The sequence below is a fragment of the Calliphora vicina genome, chromosome 3 (assembly GCF_958450345.1).
Source record: "Calliphora vicina chromosome 3, idCalVici1.1, whole genome shotgun sequence".
Classification (NCBI taxonomy): domain Eukaryota; kingdom Metazoa; phylum Arthropoda; class Insecta; order Diptera; family Calliphoridae; genus Calliphora; species Calliphora vicina.
Window position 1 is genome coordinate 64,942,607 of NC_088782.1, and position 22,769 is coordinate 64,965,375.

The 22,769-nt window shown below is 29.4% G+C and overlaps 1 protein-coding gene across 1 annotated transcript in view; it reads right to left on the reverse strand.

Moving 5' to 3' along the window:
- The window catches only part of LOC135954936 (carbohydrate sulfotransferase 11), a 45,367-nt gene extending 23,529 nt beyond the window's left edge, over positions 1 to 21,838 (reverse strand). The window contains exon 1 of the mRNA XM_065505184.1: positions 21,362 to 21,838. Within this exon, the coding sequence (XP_065361256.1) occupies positions 21,362 to 21,493 (132 nt within the window). The 5' untranslated portion in view covers positions 21,494 to 21,838. The remainder of the gene's footprint in view (positions 1 to 21,361) is intronic.
- Between the last annotated feature and the right edge of the window lie 931 nt (positions 21,839 to 22,769).

A 22,769-nucleotide genomic window follows, 5' to 3' on the forward strand; every position in this document is an offset into this window, starting at 1 on the left:
AGTTTTTGGTATTGGTGAAAACCTTAGGACTTGAAGATTGATATTTTAGTAAATTAAAATAATTTTATGAATTTTTTAGATGTCAGTTTCCTTAACAACTAAAAAAATATAATGTAGTGATTTTCATGAAGAAAAATACAAAATTTGAATTAATGTAAAATTTTAACGGTTGAAGATAGCATAACAAAGCTATTTTTTTTTAAATTGTCAAAGTTTGGATAATTCTGGTGGGTACTATGTCCACTTAAGTGAGCCAAATTTTACTTTAAACCCTTTTTCATTAAGTTCTGTTTTCGAATCATATACAAATTGTATATAGTCCCGAAGAAAATTTGTTTCCACAAAAGAAAAAATAAAGTGACTTTTTGGGAAAAATCGTAAAAAATACGATCCTTTTTACGTGTTTCAACTTTCGATGCATGTAATTTTTCATAGGGATGAGATAACTAACAGCATGATTTCTTTTATTCAGAATTTTATCGCCAATATAGCTGATTATTTTAAAAAAAAGTCCATCCTCTGTTGTCCCAAAAAACGATCGAGCAAAATTAAAAAAATAAATTAATAAATCTAAATATCCCTTCAACTATAAGAGATAATCTAAACATTTCAGGATATTTTTTGTATGTATTCTCAAGGACTATTTATATTTTAAATTTCAGCTAATTCAAATCATAATTTTCGGATTTTGGAGACCAGAGGTGACCAACTTTGAGGGGCCACTCTCTGGCTCTCATTACCTCTAGAAAGCTCAACAATTGTAAATCAAATCAACAGCAACTCAGCTCCAACCATCGTAACGATATCTCCAATAGTTTCCGAAAAACCCAATTATATCCAAAAAAAAGTAAGAAAGTATGGTCGGACAAGCCCGACCATATAATACCCTACACTAAGTAAAAGAGCAAAAACATTTTTCTTTTAAAATTTCAATAATTTATATTTTTGAGTGATTTTCGGAAGTGGGCCTTATATGGGGGCTATGACCAATTATGGACCGATCACCATGCAATTAGGTCGTGTGATTTATGTCTATATTAAAGTTAACCATGTTGAATTTTGTGTGTATACCAAAATTTTTAAGCGATTTATGCACGTTAAAGTGATTTCTGGAAGCGGCTCTATATGGGAGCTATAACTAATTATGGACCGATCGTAACAAAATTTGGTGATATGAATTTTGTATATATAAAACTTATTTGGAGCGGAGTTTGTGGAGATACATATATAAATTAAACATTTATGACCGATAAAGTCCAATTTCGGAAGGACATTTGTATGGGGGCTAGGTGAAATAAAGGACCGATTTCAGCCAGTTTCAATAGGCTTGGTCCTTGGTCCGAAAAAATGATATGTACCAAATTTGATCGATATATGTATCTTCAAAATTGCGACCTGTGCTCTGCGCACAAGGTTTACATGGACAGCCAGCCAGCCGACCAGCCAGACGGACGGACATCGTTTAATAGACTCAGAAATTGATTCTAAGTCGATCGGTATACTTGGGTGTTAGACTAATATTTTTGGGCGTTGCAAACATCTGCACAAACGCATTATACCCTCCCCACTATGGTGGTGTAGGGTATAAATACTATATGGACTTTTAAAAAAATAGCAAAAGATTTGTAGGTTTATCGTTACACTGTTTCCAAAGTCATTAAATAGTATAAGGATGAATTGATCGTTAAAAGAAAACCTGGATCAGAAAAACTAAAAAGGGCTAACAGATATTGGTAAGGCAAAATAAATCGAACAACACTTTCTAAGATTACCGAACACTTTTATCAGAAAATTAGCTCGTAAATTTAAATATCTCTAATTTTTTTATACTCAGAGCCAAAGATATTGCTGGGTTGTAGTCGTAAAGTACTTAGAAGCAAAAGAACGAGCGGAAATATTGTGATAAAATTTTATAAAAAATACACCTTTTGTGTGATGGACAATTTTCAGAACTTCATCAAGATCAAGATTTGTATGTGGCTGTTGGGCGAGGTAATGTTCAAGAACTATAACGGACAAAACAACAAACAAAAATCTCCAAGAAGTTTTTTGTGTGGCAAGCCATTTGCAGTTGTGGCAAAATAAGACAATCATTTGTGACATCAGTCACGATAAACAGTGGAGCCTTCACAGAGAAGGCACAGAGAGCCTTCATAATTGTGGCCAGATTTGGCATCATGCCACTATTATATACTTAATAATTAGTTAATACGTTTGGATCAACAGAGTATAAAAAAGGGTATACAAATATATTTAGACAAAATATTTGGTTGTTGGACTTATGTGGGAGCTATGACCTATTATGATTCGATTGTCATAAAACATTTTTACGTGATTTTTATGTATTTATATGAGAGCTGTGGCCAATTATGGACCAATATTCACAAAATTCAGTATTATGATTTTTGAATACAAATTACTGATCTGTGTACTATTTTGGTTTAATATATGGATGCTATGACCTATTATGGTCCTAAGTATTTGAGGGCTATTTTTGTAGAATTTCATATAAACAACGCTATTAACAAGAGTGGACTTTATATGGGAGCTATGCCGAATTATGGACCAATATTTAAAAAATCTTGTAGTACGATTCTTTGATACAAATTACTGATCGGTGTAAAATTTTGGTTTCAACCTGATAACTATATTTGTAAGAAATTTATGAGGATTTTAGTGATTTTCGGGAGTGGACCTTATATGGGAGCTATGGTTAAATATGGACCGATATTCACAAAATCCAGAAGTATGATTACTGGATACAAATTACTGATCTGTGCGTAATTTAATTTTGATATCGATATGTTTTTAATATTTTTTAAGGTTAATAACTTTTTTCGGAAATGGGCCTTATAGCTATGACCAATAGAGTGCTCCAAAAAAACGAAAATGCAAATTTTGACCCCCCCCTAAAATTGTTCTATGTATTGTACAACTACGTTCTGTAAAATATTAGAACAATAGGATAACGTTAACTGGTGGCGCAACGGCCCTAAAGTTTGGAGATGCATTTACAAGGGGGAAATGTGCATTTTTTCCAGTTTTTGCAAAAATTTTGCTACTAACTAACTACTTTTACAATTTAATATAAAAGAATCGAAATGTGGATGTAATTGTCGTTCTAATGAGATATAAAATACAAAAATTGGTTAAAAAATGTTAAAGTTATTAAAAATTCGCCAGGCCATTAATGTGTTTCAGGCCACTAGAACAAGAAATGTAGGAACAAAATTAACATATTTCGAGAAAAATTAAAATAAAAGCTCATTATACCCTACACCACCATAGTGGGGAGGGTATTATGCGTTTGTGCAGATGTTTGTAACGCCCAAAAATATTAGTCTAACACCCACCTTAAAGTATACCGATCGACTTAGAATCACTTTCTGAGTCGATTAAGCGATGTCCGTCCGTCCGTCCGTCTGGTCGGCTGGCTGGCTGGCTGTCCATGTAAACCTTGTGCGCAGAGTACAGGTCGCAATTTTGAAGATATTTCGATGAAATTTTATATATACTATTTTTTCGGCTCAAGGACCAAGCCTATTGAAACTGGCTGAAATCGGTCCATTATTTCACCTAGCCCCCATACAAATGTCCTCTAGAAATTGGACTTTATCGGTCATAAATGTTTAATTTATATATGTATTTCCACAAATTCCGCTCCAAATAAGTTTTATATACACAAAATTCATGTCACCAAAGTTTGTTACGATCGGTCCATAATTAGTCATAGCTCCCATATTGACCCGCTTCCGAAAATCACTTTAACGTGCATAAATCGCTTAAAAATTTTGGTAAACACATAAAATTCAACATAGTTAACTTTAATATAGACATAAATCACACGACCTAATTTCATGGTGATCTGTCCATAATTGGTCATAGCCCCCATATAAGGCCCACTTCCGAAAATCGCTCAAAAATATAAATTATTGAAATTTTAAAAGAAAAATGTTTTTGCTCTTTTACTTAGTGTAGGGTATTATATGGTGGGCTTGACCGACTGCTTAGGACAATAATAAACATTGTTCTTGCAACTCTACTAAGTTTGTTTGCGTATTTTGGACGTGAGCGTGTTTTAAACAGCCATGTCCGTGGCTCAATCGACTTTGAATTTCATAAGGATCAATAATTTATATACTTTGTTGGGTCTCAGATGAATATTTCTCAATGTTACACACGGAATGACAAACTTATATATACCCTCATTCACCACTTATGGTGGTGGAGGGTATAACAAAATAAATTCTAGAAGGTACAATTAAACCAAAAATTAAAAAATGTATTTCATTTCTAAACATAGTTATAAAAATATAAAAAAAAAAATCTAATTCCAGGACATGTCCAATTTTAAGCGTAAGTGGACCACCTCTTCTAAAAAGGTAACGGAAGCTTAATACAAGTATAAGTTTTTTAGGTTCTCTCTTTATTTATTTTTGCTACATTTTCGCTGCCGATTCGAAAAGGATAAAAGTTAACTGTAACACTACTTTTGAATTATTTCGGCAACGGAATTTTTGCGGAACGGTATTTACGGTTATTTCCTTAACGGTATTCTAAATGATTAATAAAGTTTATACAAATTAAAAATAAGCTGACATAGGTTGTATTATACATATTACTAAAGGCTATTCCGTGGTATTTACGATTATAACGTTAAAGGTATATTAGCAGTAACGGATATTGCAGTTATTTTAGTAACGGTAGTCGAACTGAAAGGGTATTTTAGGGGTAGCGCAAAGCGAAAGTCATCCTTGATTATTATAGAAACTTGACATCGTAAAAATTAATTGCAAATTAATCAGAAATAGTAATATTTCCAAACATAGATATTCATATTTTTTAGGTAATAAATGTTCAGTGAATTTCAATTATCTTAGTTTCTCAATTACGCCATCAAATGTAAGTTCATTTCAATAGTCACAGCAAAACATAAAAATTTAAGTATTTAATTGATAATTTACATGTACAATTGTGTTAATAATTAGCTTTTCATTATCAATCGATTATTACAAAATACAACACTTTTATCTTCAACACAAAATTGAAGAAAGAAAAATCCATTAGGCAAGTTAAATTAATAGTTAATAAAACTGTTTTTATTATATCATAATTATGAACTGAATATAACGTGACTTGCTTCCAGTTTTATTTTAAAGGTTACTCTTTTATATTACAAAACATAAAGTAATTCACAGTTATTAAAATATACTATAATTTATTAATTAGAAATACGAACAACTCACGTAAAATATTTATTAAATTTGAAAAATACATTTTAATTTCCATTCTACAAAGGATATTTGCTATTAAAAATATAAATGGGAAAAAGGTATTTAAAATTCGTTGTAAATGAATATTTGCAAAATCAATTGTTTGTTAAGAAAATTAATTTCTTTCTTTCTTTTTTTCATGTATTTGCTTTGTTTCACTCATTTATAATTCCTGCAATTATCTATAATTTAAGCATTTAAATATTTTCACCTCCTCCGCCCTTAAGTAATGACATGATGTGTTGTTTTATTTCCCTTTCAAAATAATTTCACAACAAGTTTTTTTTTTAGAGCCACACGTGTGTTGTTTGCAATACAGTTACATACATAAATATTTAGTTGGTTTTGTTGGCTGTCATATGTGACGTATGATTAATGTCAGTTTGGTTTAAAACTGTTGATGTCAAATATAATGTATACGCAGTGAGAGAATGTATTTTAAATTACAATTTTTGCACATTATTACCTTTGCAAACATTGTATTCTGAATCGATTTAGTTTAAATAACTAAAATCTTACCATCTTAGTCTTTTAAAAAGGTTCCCAAGTATTAGTTATTAATTAAATTTAAAGAATTCATTATGAATTAATTAAGTAGTACTTCAAACGTATTGATTTCATTCCTTTGAGAATTCATTATTACAGAATTATTTGTTTATTGAATATTACTAGTTTTCATTAATTCAAACATATGCATTGATCAAATACGAAATATATTGGGTGTATGACTTAAAAATGCGGAATTTATAGATGTTTTTAAAAACTTATATGTCATTTTGAAGTATAAATATCTGTCATTTATTTTCACTTAGTTATTGAACATTGTAGTGTAAACAACAAAGTTTTTTTGCTTTGAAAATGTTGAATTTTGTACTAACAAATCGTCATAAACGGGAAGTTTTGCTTTACTTCTTTAATTTGGAAAAAGTGCAGCTGAAGCACACCCATTACTCACCATCGGTTTCAGGATGTGAGAGATGGTTTGTTCGGTTCAGTAGTAGTGATTTTGACATAGAAGACAAAGATCGCCCAGGCCATCCAAAAACAGGAAAATTATGTATCATATGATTTGAAGCCGAGGGACATTGCATATCCGAAATGATGCTTGAACGCGATAAAAGAAAATAATTTTTGCACAGAATCATTACTTGCGATGCAAAATAGATCCATTACTATAACCCGAAACGTAAGAGATAGAATTCAATTTTTTGAAATGTTGAAACGGTACCCGCTGAAAACTTTCGTAATGACCTAAAATACCACCAAAAAGAATGTTAGCTTGTTCTAAGAAGGGCAACCCGTGCCGACTTTCGATTTAGTTTTGAGGTGCATTTACAAGAGGAAAAATTAATTTTTCAGTTTTTTTTTTAATTTTGCTATTTTTTTTGCAATTTAATTTAAAAGAATCGAAATGTGTACGTAATTGTTGTTCTAATGATGATGAAATGTAGGAACAAAATTAACATATTTCGAGAAATATTAAAACAAAACCTTATTTTTACTTAAAATATATCCATATACCGTTAAACTATTCGCAGGTATGACCAAAAAAAATACTCCAATTTCAAATTTTTAAAAATTTTGTTAAACAAATTTCAGAATTTTTTGATCATCACATGGAGATTTATTTAAAACATAATTGGGAATTAAAATTTGAAAAAAGCATGTCAATACCACCTATAGTTTTTTCGTACCTGCGATATAAATTTTGCGATTTTCGAGAAAAACAAATTTGTTGGCCATATTTTGGCGAATGAGCCCAATTTGCTTACTGTTATTAATTTTAAGTAAAATCCGTTCAGAATATTATAGTCCAGGTAATTTTAAATAATAGTCTGTAAGTTTTCCTAAAATCGGAAAACGTTAACCCTTAAATCGTGAAGGTCAATGGTAAAATTCTTCAATACTTGGAATTTCTAATGGAAATATAGCGAAATATTATATTGTTACGAAATTGTACTTGAATTCAAATGTAACGATTTTAACGGCTGATTTAAAAATAGCAGAATGCTTTCAAATAGCAGTACTGTAATAGCAAACTGTAACATATCTGTGGGCATTATTAACATTGAATAAAAGCTTTCAGTTGACCATTGATTGTAAGTTGGCAATGCTGTTTGCTGCGACCGTATACTCGAATTCGAATATTCAGTTAAAGAACATAGTAGAAAGTACACCACAGATGGCATATGTATTAGAAAGCTCTAGACAGTTAAAGAGCAATCTAGAGAACAGATGGCAGTATTATAAATAGTTGCAGAGGTTGCAGTAGTTAGTGAGTTTATCATAGACGCTTTTCGAATAAACATCAACTGAGTGCCTTAAAGAGTGCTGTGTTTTTCAAGTGAATTCGTGTACATTATTAAGTGTGTCTGTATTTCTGAGAATTTATAAACGTGCTTTTATTTGCAATCAAAAGTATCCGGTTCATTTAAAGGAAATAAACCAACGTTTTGAAAAGGTTAAAACGTAACAATATATTTTTGGGCCGATTTTGATGAAACTTAAGAAAAATATAAAATAAAGTCTAGTATTTACAATAACAGCACAAAAATGGAAATTAACCTTTAAGAGCACTTGGGGTAAAAATTACTGTGTTTTTCGTGATTTTAAAAGTTCAGAGGCATTTGGACCCCAAGTGCTTTTAAGGGTTAATTTAGGGTTAGGTTCTTTCAAAAATCTATCTTTCTACATATATGTATAAAAGAGTAATGTTACTGACTGATTGATCATCGCACAGCCCAAACGACTGAAGCTAGAATCATGAAATTTTAACTGTGGGTTCCACAGTTAAAATTACTCCACTTTAAAAAAAACTGACAAGCGTTTGGTACTTTTTCGAACCTTTTAGGGGAAAAAACGGGTAAAAACTTTATTTTGGTACTTTTTTGGCACCCTATGAATTATTTAAACCAATAAACATAGAAACAAATTTTAAATCGCATTCTTTACTTATCGAAAAATAAAAAATATGAATTTGAACAGTTAAGGGATACAAATTGTGTTTATTTTTGGTACTTTTTTCATAAAATAAGTTTTTATATAAATTGACATAGACATACGAATATTTTATTATAGGATCAAACCTCGATATAGAAATTTATTTGAATAAAATTTTACCACCGCAATGGGGATAAAAAAGGTACCTAAATGGGGTAAAAATAGGAAAATACATTTTGTTTGAAATTATTAAACCAATTTTGATAATTTTTTTTAAATATTGATTCCTTTATTCATACAAAAATTAACTAACAGGATGTTATTTGGAGCTGGAGTGTCAAGGTGTATAGTGGACCAAATCTCGTTAAACAGTTTGGTACTTTTTTGTTAAAAACATATTTTTTCTTGGGCATATTAACACAGATTTTAATCGTTTGAGACATGTCTGTATCATAAGCAATTTTGGTAAAATGGAGTATTTTTAAATTTCACACTCCTAGTTGTAATATTTCAAATTATTTCACTTATCGACATTAAAGTTAGTAGATATGTATCTGAGTGAAGTTAGAGTTAGGAATAGGGGATAAACTACTTAGGAAAAGTGAACTAAACTATAGGTATTTCTTTGTTCTTCTAATGGTACTTTTTGAATTTTCTTTAATAATGGACCTAGAATTATGAAACTAAGCATATTTGGTTCTGAGTTAATGAGAATCCAAGGGAGAGACTTTATGGAAATTTTTTATATTCCAATGGTACTTTTTGAATACATTTATTATAATGAACCTGGAATCCTAAAATTAGGCAAATATGATTCTGAATGAGTTAGAATACAAGGGGAAGACTTTATAGTACATTTTAATACATTTATAATAATGAACCTTGTATCTTAAAATTAGACATATATCCTGTGGGTGCTTTATAGTACTTTTTCATTATTCTAGTGATACTTTCTGAATTTTCTATAATAATTGACCAAGAAATATGAAATTAAGCATATGAGGTCTTACGTGAGCACACTGGGCCAGAGATCCCATTTTTTGGCAAAAAGTCCATTTCAGGTAGAGAAGAAAAAAAGTTATATATTTCAAGTCTGGGGACTTTGAGCTTTACACCAGTAAAATTTTGACATGAGTTCAAAGTCAAATTTTCATATTTTTGTGAATATAATTTATATTTCAAAAATATTATATAATATTCACATGAGTCAAAAATATTTACATGAAATGATAGTTAGTTAAACAAATGGAACTAGTGCTTAAAATAAAAATGAAAATTATTAGTAATTTGAAGATAATTATTTAAAATTTGTTATTTAAACATTATAAATATGATTTTTTTCCAAAAACTTTAAGTTTCAAAACCTAGTGCCAAGCAGTGCCAGAGGATATTTTAATGGTTATAGCACCAATCGACGCATTAATATGTTCTCTGTCCAGAATTTTGCGACCGTCTGCGACCGTTCATAAACTTAAGAGTTATTGCCGATAATATAAAAATAGTTGTTGAAACTTAGGATATTTTTACCATGTAAAAATTTAATGAAAAAATTAAAATTAATTTTTAGTAATATAATATTTTGATGATAAAATTGGCAGATATTAGTCTCACATTTACGATTGGTATATAATGGCAGCAACACTCCATAAAATACAGTTCATCAATTATTGAAAATAGTGTATTACCAGTTGGTATGCTTGCCGAACAAGCGTCTGAAGCAAGGAATAAGCATTATAAAAACTTTAGGGAGTTTCATAGCTGGGGATGTTCACGTAAAGCTATGATGGAAGATATTTTTTATAGAGCCATGGATACATCAGATCCGAAAATATCTACGGAAAGCTTACGTTTTAGAATAGGCCGAAACAAACATTTACCACTCCCAGAAGCTGTCATTAATCTACTAGCTATACCCGAAATTTCAAAAGCAAATAATTTTATAGAAAATGAAGAGAATGATTGGGATCTACTAGAACAATTTAACGGATTAAGTAACTTGGAACTTATGACCGAAAAGAATTAATTTATTAAAAATGAATTTCCCTAATGAATTTCTATAATTTTTTTATTATTTTTATTTATTGTTATTAATAATATTTCGCATTTTTACTTACTATATGTATATTACTTTTTAATATTATTAATTAATACTTTTCTAATAAAAAACAAAAAAAAAAATTAATTTACTACCACTTAATTAGAAAACATACTTGGCTGAATAATTTTCATATTACTAATTTTGGATATTGGATTCTCAATTTTAGTTTTTAGCAATAAGAATTAAGATTCATAATTCTCAAGTTATCTTAATTATATATTTTCAGTAATAGTTATATATAATAACAATAAATAAATATTTATGACCGCCATATTTGATCCGCCATTTTTAATATTTCAAGTATTTCAAATTTAATTAAGGTATGACATAGTTTTATGCCTGTAATACATAAGCCAATGATTTCATAATATCTTCATCTTAAATACTGCTAAGAAATTAAATATTTAATTTTTTTATGTTTGATCCGCCATTTTGGATTCAGTTTATTCAATTTTCAAAATCTAACTTCATATTTGTAATCAGTGACCATAGGTCTACAAAACGTGTTCAATAAAAATTTAATCAATTGAATTTTTAAAAATTTTGACCGCCATTTTTGGTCCGCCATTTTGAATTTTTACTTTTTTTTTGCAGAATCGTAATCAGCGTCACCGAAAACCTTATATCTGATATTTATTTATTTCATACATCCCCCGCTCTAATTATGGCCAAAAAATGGGATCTCTGGCCCAGTGTGCCTCGGATCAAATGTGGGTTTTATGGGCAAATTTAATAATAAAACAAAAATTTGATGTTAATGAACAAACCTTTTATTGAATATTATATATTTCTGTATTCTCCGATTTCACAAGTTTTGTCTAAGTATGCAGTGTTTTAAAAATATAGGAGTCAATTTTACTCCGACATTCCGATCACACAAAAAAGTATCAGATTTCCTTTCACCAGCAAAGTGCCACTATGCATTCGTTATCATTCTTATTTAATAAAGATTTATTTATTATACAAATTTATTTTTGGAAAGTTTGAAGGCAATAAATAATTCTTATCATTTTAGACAGGTAATCTGCTGGTTTGAATAAATACTATTTCTTCTTAAACATAGAAATAAAATGCGCATTCCTACATAAATTTATCTATATTTTAAATATAAACAAAATTAATTTCAGGAATTCTAGTTTCCTTTATACATATTAGAAAATAAAAAATATCTACAACACACCATTTACTTCTTTTGTTAATGAGATAATCAAGTTAATTAGTTTAACATAAATTATATTTTACGTATGTACGAGTATATTTTAATAGTTTTTCATTAAAATTGTAAAATTTAGAAAACGTTTAATGGGTGGGCGATGATGTTCATTTAGTGTGAGTAGCTGTCTGTATTTGAGTGTTTAATAAAACAATTGTTTTTATAAATAAATCATAAAACAGTGTGAATGTGTGGTTGTTTTTGTTTATATAAAATTTATGCCAGAAAAGATTTATTTTTCTACATTAATAAATATACATCTAATAATTTATGAGATTATAAATGTTGCTGATTTTTCAGAAGAAAAAAAAAACATAAACAAATATGATTTTATAAAAATAGTTTGATAGGTTTTTGAAATATTCAAAGAAATTAAAAGATGTAAAGTTATTAGTTTCAACTGTAGTCGAATAATGTGTATTTTATACTCATACATTTGGGTGAATTTTTATTAAAACCTACAAGATTTTAACCCTAGCTCTGGCACCAATTTTTTTCTACGAATTCTGGCACTATTTACGCTAAATTCCATATAAGGGCGATGATTTACTTTGATGAAGAAAAAATAACTTTTTAATTTAATACAATACAATATTTTAGGTAAATTTAATTGAAAAGTCAATAGCATCAGCGAGAGAGAAAAATATTATTTTTCAACGACAATTTTTATTCATTTGAAAGGCCTATAGATGTCATTATGTATGGAATATATTATCACGCATTCGAAATGCCAAACTTTCCATGACTCTGGTTCATAAATCAGGCTGAATTTGACCAATGGCATGGGTTATGTTGGCTTTGAGTGCCGCTGTGATTTGTGGCTGATTCGTTCTTAAAGAAATATGAACCATTGACGCCGTCAGCCCAAAATCCACTCAAAACAGTGACTTGGACGCTCCACAGTGGTATAGAGAAAAAGAGGGAAAGAAATCTGTAACTTCTAAACGCTTAGTCCAATTTAAATTAACTTCTCCCAGCAGATGCGCGGCTAGGGGTCCCAAAAGTATAACTTTTTGATGGTAAAATGTTCAGTAAAACAGCCCAAATCTATGGTGTGAATTTCATAACAAACATTTTTTTTGCTGTTTTATTTGAATTTTTGTTATTTCCCTATCTTACACAATTTATTTTTCTGAATACAAAACCCTCTATCTTTTCAAATAATTAATTTTCATAATTCTTACTATTTTTGCATGCTTTGGCTTCCAAAACCACAACAACTATTTATTTAATAATGTTGTTGAGAAATCCATACGCGATAGTGCCCATGCTAAGATAGATCTTAAATTGAAAAATCAATCTATACACATGCCAATCGATTACGTTAGAATTATGCCCGTAATTTAAACAAATAGGTATCTACGGTGTAAAATAACCAGTAGATACATTTACCTAAATGGTAACATGACATTGATTTCAAATCAATATCTACGGGTTAAAATTACCAATTATTTTTACTCCATAAGTAACTAAGCACTAATAGGCATAATACCCGTAATTTCAACAAATAGATATCTACGATAAATTTACATAATAGGTAACCTGACATTAATTTCAAATAAATATTTACGGGTAAAAATTACCAAATATTTTTACTCGCACTAGTAGATATCTATTTATTGAAATTACGGGCATTACTAGAGAAGCCAGAAATACTATTAAAATTAACAATGTGGTCGTAAAAAAGCAGTTTGATGCAGAATATTTAAATTAATATTTCTTTAATAATTACAATCATGACAAACTTATGTTATGTTCTTCCATTAGAACAGGATGGGGCTTCGTCTTTGGACCGAGGTCAAAGTTTATCGAAATATCTTTAAAATTGTGACCTGTACTTTGCGCACAAGGTTTACATGGACAGCCTTCACATCGCACAGTGGTTAGAAAAAAAATAGAGGGAAATAAATATGTAACTTCTAAACGGTAAGTCCGATTTGAATGAAATTTCACATGCACAAAGAGGGAGTATAAGTTTTGAACTTGGACCTCATGGGCTCACCAGGGGCGCGACCATGGGTCTTCAAAGTAGGATACCTCAGGTATCTTACATTTTTAAAACGATCCTTTAGAATCTCCTCATCGAGCACTACAAAAAACTTAGTGGTAGCTATTAATTATCTCTTATAACTTAGGAGATATTCGCATTTGAAAATTAAATTTTCAAAATTTTTACCCACCCTACCCCAGTTTTTTGATAACAGCGGATCCGAATATTTTCCGATTTTCTCCATTCTCTGCGAGATGTTAAGTTTTCCCTAAGGTAGACATGTTATATATCAATGGATAGAGGGTTTTGTATATTTTCCAAAAATATATATAAATTTCGACAATTGAAAAATACTTTTTTTAAAAATATGACAAAATATGCTTTTTAAAGTACATATTTATAGATGGCAATATTGAGTATTAATATTCAAGTATCACAATAAAATTTCATCGTCTAAACAAAATTTGTATTAGATTTTCGAAAAATACGAATGATTTTTTTGATTTACGGTCGGTTTTCAAAATTTGTTTTAAACAATTCAAAAACTTTTTATTTTCATATGGATCGGGCATGTACTTTTAAATACAAATAAGACAAACAAAAATGTCAAGAAAATATAAAATAAAAATAAAGTTTTAAGAAAAATATCGATCAACAAAGAAATAAAATATTTGTAATACTATTGTGTAAACAATAAATGTTTTTTCGAAACGATTTTTTGAAATACCGAGTGATTTCAATAATATTTTAAATTTGAAAAGTGTTAATACTCAGTATTGCCATCTATAAGTACCTTTATTGAGTTTTTGCGAAGATACAAATTTTTCAAATTGAAATTACATTTTTATTTATGAATATTTATTAATGAAATTTTATAATTATATAGATTTGTCTATTGAAAATGGACAAATTTTTTAATGGACAAATATTTTTAAATTGAAATTTAAAAATTGAATCCAGGAAATCTCAAAAAAGTTTTGAAAAATTCCAAAAATGGGATTTTTTTAATGTTTTAGGCGTTTTTGGTTGCACCTGGTCCTCTAGGTATCAAATTTTTTTTGCGCGTTACAAATATCAGCACAAATGTATAATACCCTTCCCACTATGGTAATACAAAATATACAAACCATAGGGTAACATAGAGACGAGACGTAATTGTCAAAAATCTAAGTCTGTTGTCAAAAACCTAGCTCTTGCAACAACAAAATTCATGCTAGTCAATGTATTTTGTTGTTGTATCAAACATATGATTTGTTTTATTTTTGTTTGACAAATCGGAGTGTCTCGTCTCTATGTATAATTCTCTATGATACAAACAGAATTCTAAAATTTTAATGACAAAATTATTTTTAATTTCTGAGTTCTAATTTAAAAACTATAAATTTACTGTGTTACCAATTAACTTGCCAAATCAATTATTGTGTAGAGTGTATTTAAATATAATTTATTAGCTTTGATAAATAAATCAAAAACAAATTAATATTTGTTTTTATATATTATAAACTGCTATAAAATTAATGACTAATAATTAACACTACAAAAAAAAAAGCCTAAAATTCAAACATATTTACAAAAGCTAAGAAGTAATGAAGGGGAATAGATATTTATATCATATGAGAATAGCATAAAAATATAATATAAATAAGTATTTATGGATTTGTTAAAGGTGTTAATTTGTTAAAAGCATAAATTTATAATTTACATTAGTATTATAAATATATATCTAGAGCTAATATTTGCATTAAAGTACAATATTTCTTTATTACATGGTTTATTTACAATTTTTTATAGAATTTCTTAAGTTTAAACAAGTGTTTGCTATTAATTTACATGTCAGCTAAAAGTTGCAATAAATTTATATTACTACTAGATGTAGTTGGTAGTTTTCCAGAATAAGTTTTCGTCATACTAATAGTAATGCATAGAAGCGTCACACAGTGCTTTGTTTTCATATTGGCAATGGACAAAAATAGAAGGAGTTATTGCAGACGAATAAAAATTAGTGGAATATTACCTTTTGGTAAGATTAAGAAAGAATATAATTTTTGAAAAAATCCGTCAAAGGACACGGGTACCTCCCATATATCCTGAACATATAATTTTGAATAAAATTCACAGTTATACTCCTAACATTTTAAATTTTGGTTATAGTCATTTTAATAAAGTTATTGTTGTTTGTGAAAATTTTTATTACAATCGCAGCACGGATTCGGGTGGCTGCCATACATCCTTTTCCTTAAAAAACCTATAAACCTGTATAAAATTATTAATTTTCAGAAATTATTGTTCTCTTATAATATTAGATGCAAAGTTATGAAAATTTTATCGGAAGGATATTCATAATTCCAAGACATCAAGATTTCAATATCCTGTATAACATCTAAATTTTTTTTAAAAAATTCGTAAAAATCGTTTCTTATTTTTGGAACCAATTTGGTTATAATCATTTTAATAAAGTTATTATTGTTTGTGAAAATCGCAGCAAGGATTCGGGTGGCTGCCATATATCCTTTTTCTTAAAAAACCTATAAACCTGAATAAAATTATATTTTCAGAAAATATTGTTCTCTTATAATATCAGATTAATTTAGTTATTAACATTTCAATTCTAGCAAGGATTTACATAACTGCCATATATCCTTTTTTAAAAAAAATACTGAAATATTGTATATATTTTCTAAATTCGGAAGGACGGATGGACGGACATTTTCAAATGTTGATAGCCTTATGGTTCAGCTGTAATATTAGAATCTGGATAATGGATTATACTTTAAGTGTTCCTAATATCAGCAGAAGCTCATATTAATATCTCAATCTGAGGATATGTAGGTTATATTCAATTATTGAGTTACTTACATTTACGGTAAAAATGTATTATTTATGGGTGCCATCAAAAACAATTTTTTTTTAAAGTTCTGGTCAAAACGGACAAATAATGATTTCACATTATAATAAATAAGAGATAGGCATTAGATAAAATTAAAGAAAAATTAAAATTGATTAACATGTTTTTTTTCAAAATTAAATCAAACTTTGGATTTTTTTTTGATTTCAGCAAAAAAACATACAATATCAAGAACCAAATAAAGAAATATTAATACACTTTATGCCATTAAACTACTTTTATTAAATAACGCAATATTTCTTAGTTATTTAAAAGAAAAAACGGTATTATTTTATAAAAAACCGAAAATCTGGAGCTCTTTCCCCAAACCATCAAATTGAAAATTTACGAAATGGTAATTTATATATTTAAACAAAAACAAAATTTTAATAGTTTTCATACGAAAGGACAACTAATTATTACATTTTCTTATAGATAATACTTATGGCTATTATATAGTAAAACATAATCAAAATAGATTAACACGTATTTTACTAATATTCCAACAAAATTTTAGAATTTCAGGCTTACAATAAAAAAAATGTTAATTATTAAAAATTGCGCAGATTAAACTGTTAAACCTTTTTTTGACAAAGACAGTAATTTTCCATAATTCCACATTCATATTCTTTCATTTGCAGCCAATCGCGAGTTTATATCTTTTAACAATAATTTTAGTTAAACTTAAAACAAATATATTTTTCTCTATAAAATTTATGTTGAAAATGTACTAACTTTAGCGACCTCTAGTGGCGACAATAAGAGATATTTATAAATAAGTCTTTTTTATACGAATGAGTTATTTAGTTGTCTATTGAAAAATATAAGTTTCATTAACATCAAAGACATGATCTTGTTTTTGATTTTTGTCCATTGAACAAAGCACTGTGCGTCAGTAGAGATACGTTAGAGACAACAGTTCTAGAGTATTTCTGGTGACATTGCCAACGAACGCGTCAATAGTTTGGTTTTTTTATTATGCTGTGCAGTCAATAGCTATAGCAAATAACTACCTAGTCAGTAGCGATACAGTCGACTGGTGGATTTTCAATTGACAAGCTAATGTTAAATGTCAATAGAAGATTACATAGGCTGCGGTACATGTGGTTGTAGTGCTACTGACAATTTCACTAGTAAATTCACTATTGGCATTCCCTGCAGTGTTTGTATTACCATTTGATGCAGTAACATGAGCTAGAAATAACTACAGAATCAAGGGTTCAACGAAATAAGCCGAAACATAGGTAAATACTTTCATCTCTCAGATCATAATACTGTCTTTTAGGCTAATATCTTGACCACAACCACAACGCAGAGTTAGAATGAAATTGCCAAAATGGAATGAATCCAAAAACACTATCGGGGCCAACAAGAAGGCGGACAGCAATCCAGGATGGAATAATGTATGGATACCGTCACTCTGGGAGATGCCAAATCCTTTTAAGGATAAACTTAGGGCATGAGAAATGAATGAACAAGTCCGAAACTGGTAGAACTCTACCGTCGACAGAACGACTGACAATACTGATTCTGAAGACTATTTAATGTGTGTTAACTGAACATAAAGAGTTTGAAGACTCATCTACAGCGTATTGGTCTATCCGACAATATTATTACGTTTTAACCTTTTCAAAACGTTGGTTTATTTCCTTTAAATAAACCGGATACTTTTGATTGCAAATAAAAGCCGTTTAGTAGTTTGAAAATTGTAACAACTCTTTATTTATTTAAAATGTACAACAACCACAGAATTAAATAGTCACTCAATGTTTTTTATACACGTTTATAAATTCGAAGAAATACACACACAGCAATCTTTAAGGCACTCAGTTGATGTTTATTCGAAAAGCGTCTCTGATAAACTCACTAACGACTGCAACCTCTGTAGAGTATCCAAAACCGGTCAACCGGTTTTTTCATCTTTGTAAACTCCATCGGTTTCGGTTTTTTAACTTTTCGGTTTTTTGACAAACCGGTTTTTATAAGACGGTTAACCAGTTTTAATGAAATATATTTTCTAAAGCTCAATCAAACATATTTATAAAAACTTATAGAAAATTATATCATTTGACAATATTTCGTAAAAGATATCAAATAATTCCATAAAGATGGAGCTTTAAAAATTCAAAAATGCTAAATAAAAATTTAATATAAACCGGTTAACCGGTGTTTTTAAGACAAAAACCGAAACCGTTTAACCGGTTTTTAAAAGACTATAATCAAAACCGGTTTTTTCAAAAACACACCTTTTCGGTTAAACCGGAAACCGGTTTTTCATATTTGCCGGTTTTTTGGACACTCTAAACCTCTGCCACTATTTATAACACTGCCATCTGCACTCTAGATTGCTCTTTAACTGTCTAGAGCTTTCTAATACATACGCCATCTGTGGTGTACTTTCTACTATGTTCTTTAACTGAATATTCGAATTCGAATATACGGTCGCAGCAAACAGCGTTGCCAACTTACGATCAATGGTCAACTGAAAGCTTTTATTCAATGTTAATAAAGCCCACAGATATGTTACAGTTTGCTATTAGAGCACTGCTATTTGAAAGCATTATGTTACTTTTAAATCAGCCGTTAAAATTGTTATATTTGAATTCAAGTACAATTTCGTAACAATATGATATGTAGAGAGTGAGAGGAAGAGGACGACAAATATTTTTACTCTATAAGCAACTAGGCATTAATAGATAACTATTTGTTGAAATTACGGGTTTAGAGGTGAAAACTTTTATAAGAACATCATGCCAAACTTGGAATATCTTAGGAACTCATATATTTAAAAATTTTTGAAATTAGCTTCTGACAAACCAATGGATCACGTAGTATTATAAAAAAGCTTATACGTTGTTCTGATGGGGACAAATCTGACATTTATTCTCATTTTGTTATTGAGGATTTAAGTGTAAACAACATCGTTTTTTTTTTTTGCTTCGAAAATTTCGAGTTTTGTACCAACAAAGCGTCATATGCGAGAAGTTTTGCTTTTTAATTTAAAAAAAAGTGCCGCTAAGACACACCGATTGCTCACCAAAGCTTATGGTGAATGTGTTGCATCGGTTTCAATGAGCGGCCACATGTTACAATACCTGTTAAATTCTATTTATAATCAAGCGGCTTGGAAGTTTCCCGTCATCCGCCTTATAGTCCAGAGCTTACCCCGACCGACTAGTATTTGTTTTGATCGATGCAGAACGTTCTTCATTGATTCGTTCTTGGTCTTAAAAGATCAGCAGTTCTTTTGGCAATTCAAATGTCTCAAAATAAAAGCTAAACATTTTAAAATATTCGGCATTTTTAAGTCATACACCCAATATTTTGAATCTTATGGACGGCCGAATGATCGCTCAATATTAAGTGAATTTGAGTGGAACTAATGCTTAATAAAGTCACCCTGGAAAATGCTAAATCCTTCCCTAATAATATGGATGAACTTAAGTAATCGGATATGAATGAACAAGTCATAAACAGGCAGAACTTAACAGTGGGGAGAACAACCGAAGCACAGTTGCGCCATTTGAGTTTTTTCGTTGCAAAAATCATAACTTTTGAACCAAATGAGATAATCAAAAAATTTAAAAGGACTATGATAGATAATTGATTAGCCTTTTGTTTAAAAAAATTTTTAAAAATTTTAAAATGGAGTTTTGAAAATACCGTTAAAAAAATTTTATTTTGTTGTTCATACCTAAGAATAGGTTAACGGTGTCTCATTAGAACGACAATTACGTACACATTTCGATTCTTTTAAATTAAATTGCAAAAGTAATTTTTTAATGGCAGCATTTTTACAAAAACTGAAAAAATGCATTTTATCCCCTTGTAAATGCATCTCAAAACTTTAGAGGGCTTGCGGCACGTCTTATCTCCAACCGATTTACCTAAAATTTTTTCAGGATGATTTTTTTTACTAATGTTCACCAAACTGGACGGTGAGAATGGCGAAAATCCAACTTTGGTTTATGAAGGGCCACCCTAATACACCATGTTAGGAAGAGGACGAAACTCTGCAACATTGTCAATATCTTGCCTTGCCATGGTTAACTTGCATTTTTTGTTAAAGTTAAGGAAATGAGGAAAAACTCGTCTTTTTCAGCAAAAACTATTTTGAATTTGAATCTATTGCATTAATTGTTCATCCTTATTGCTTCCAATATACACTATTTAGCTTACAAAAATGGTAAAAAATGCAACAAAGTAAGACTTCCTGGAAGCAACAGGCAGTTATTTCTATTTCAGATTTTTTTCAAAGTTCTTTAATAAGTATTTAATATTTCGTTAATTTAAATTTAGCTTGTGATAGTATGTGGAATAAATACCTAATAATGTTCATTTGTGCAATGGGTCTAAGCTTAAAAACGACCCGAATCTCACTCGGACAATGATTCTCAACTCAGTGACAGCTGTATGAACAGAAATTTGTTCCCCAGAAATGAACTGTTACAACAATAACAGTCTTGCAATACAGGTCAACGTTTTAGAGAGAAACATTTAACTTTTGGCGTATTTAACGAAATTTGTCATAAAGCGAATAACTATCAAACATGGTTGCAAGGCTTGAAAGGATCACCATTATTAAGTTAATCCAATAATAGAGCGAAAATATTTATGATTTAGTTAAAGTTTTCACCGATATGTTTTTTAAATATCTGTCTGATGATTATGTTAGGTTTCAAATCGGTACATCAGTATTGTCATATCTTATACTATAGTATTCCTTGTTAGTTAGTTTTTCTTATAAAGCACCAATTGTTTTATTATTTTTTTTCAAATCATCTATCGTGTAAAAAAAGAAATTCAATTGTACTTTAATGCATTGACTATTAAATAATAAAAAATAAAACTATTTATGTATGTAATACGAGTAATAAAATAGTAGTATGTAGGTATGAATGTATTTGATCTCTAACATTTTGTGTAAATTGTTATAAATAGTTAATTGAAAATTGAAACTCACCTCGTAACCTTTGAGTTTGTAAAATTGTTCATTACGCACCAGAAACACGAGAGCCAGTGGCAAAAATGCAATTGCAGTGAAAACTAAAAAATAACGCCGAATGGCGCGCCAATATGTCTTGTTTAGACGCATTTACAACATGTAGTTATATGTAGTATATATGTCAAGCGAGCGAGCAGTGCCACCTCTTTTCACTTCACTCCACTCCCTCCTTCTTCTGATTCTTCCTTCGTTTCAACGGCTTTCACTGCTTTCTACTTCCTTTTTGCAACAAATTATTTCTTCTTTTTTTTCGTTTTGATTTCGTTTTTCTGTTTCAATCATACAAAAGACATTTTCAATTAAATATTTTACTTTTGTTGTTGCTGTTTGAGCTTTGTTGGCGTGTATTATTGTTGTTGCTGTTGCAGCATATAATTACCGCTAAGATTTATTTTCTTAATTTATTTGTTTTATTTAAAATTTTTTGTGTGTTTTTTTATTTGCTGAGTAGCTAAAATAGAAAAACAGTTTTGTTGAGCAATAGAATATTAGAAAAAAAACAAACTAATGAAAATATACATATTTATATTTAAAAGAACAACGATGATATTTTTAATAATTTACGAGTTTCTTTAGTAGGTACAAATTTAGTTTGTCCACAAAAATCATGTAAGAAAGTCAAGACCGACCACATATTACTCTACACAGAAAAAAATGTAGGTGCCAAGATACCCTTAGTGCTTTTTGCTTTGGATCTAATTTCATTTTTAAATATTGGCTGTTATAAGTAAATTCGTGTGCCCGTTTCGTATAAATAAATTGATTTTAACAATATGTCCTCATCGTTTTGTTACACTTGTGGTGAATATATCAATGCCTTATTCACCTTTGTGGTGAATACAAAGTAAAAAAGTTTAGAAAACTAATGACAAACTTAGTAAAACACGTATTTCAGTTACTTAGGATGGGATGGACGTGGACTCCATTGTGTGTAATGTGTGTAGAGAACATTTAAGACAATGGGAAAGCTGTAAAGGTAGATTACACAGGGCAACAAAATCGAAAAAAAATTTTGGAGGCTTTTTAAACCACTACACAATTTTGATGTATTGTGGTTCCACTAGTACAAAAATGGTAAAATTTTGTAATTCTATGGATAGATTTTTTTTTAAAATTTTTTTTCTAAAATTGTGAATTTTGTTAGATGTTTCTACACATAATTTATGATAACTCAAAAAGGGTTGGACCGATATTATTGAAGTAAACTTAGAAAAGTTCAAATTTACATAGTCTTTAATCCGTTTATATATTGCATTTTAATCGGTTCAGTAGTTTCGGAGTTATATTAACAAATCTAAGCAAACAAATATTTTTTACGTGAAAATATCAAATTTTTGTGTTTTAAAAAGCTCATGAAAAATTGAAA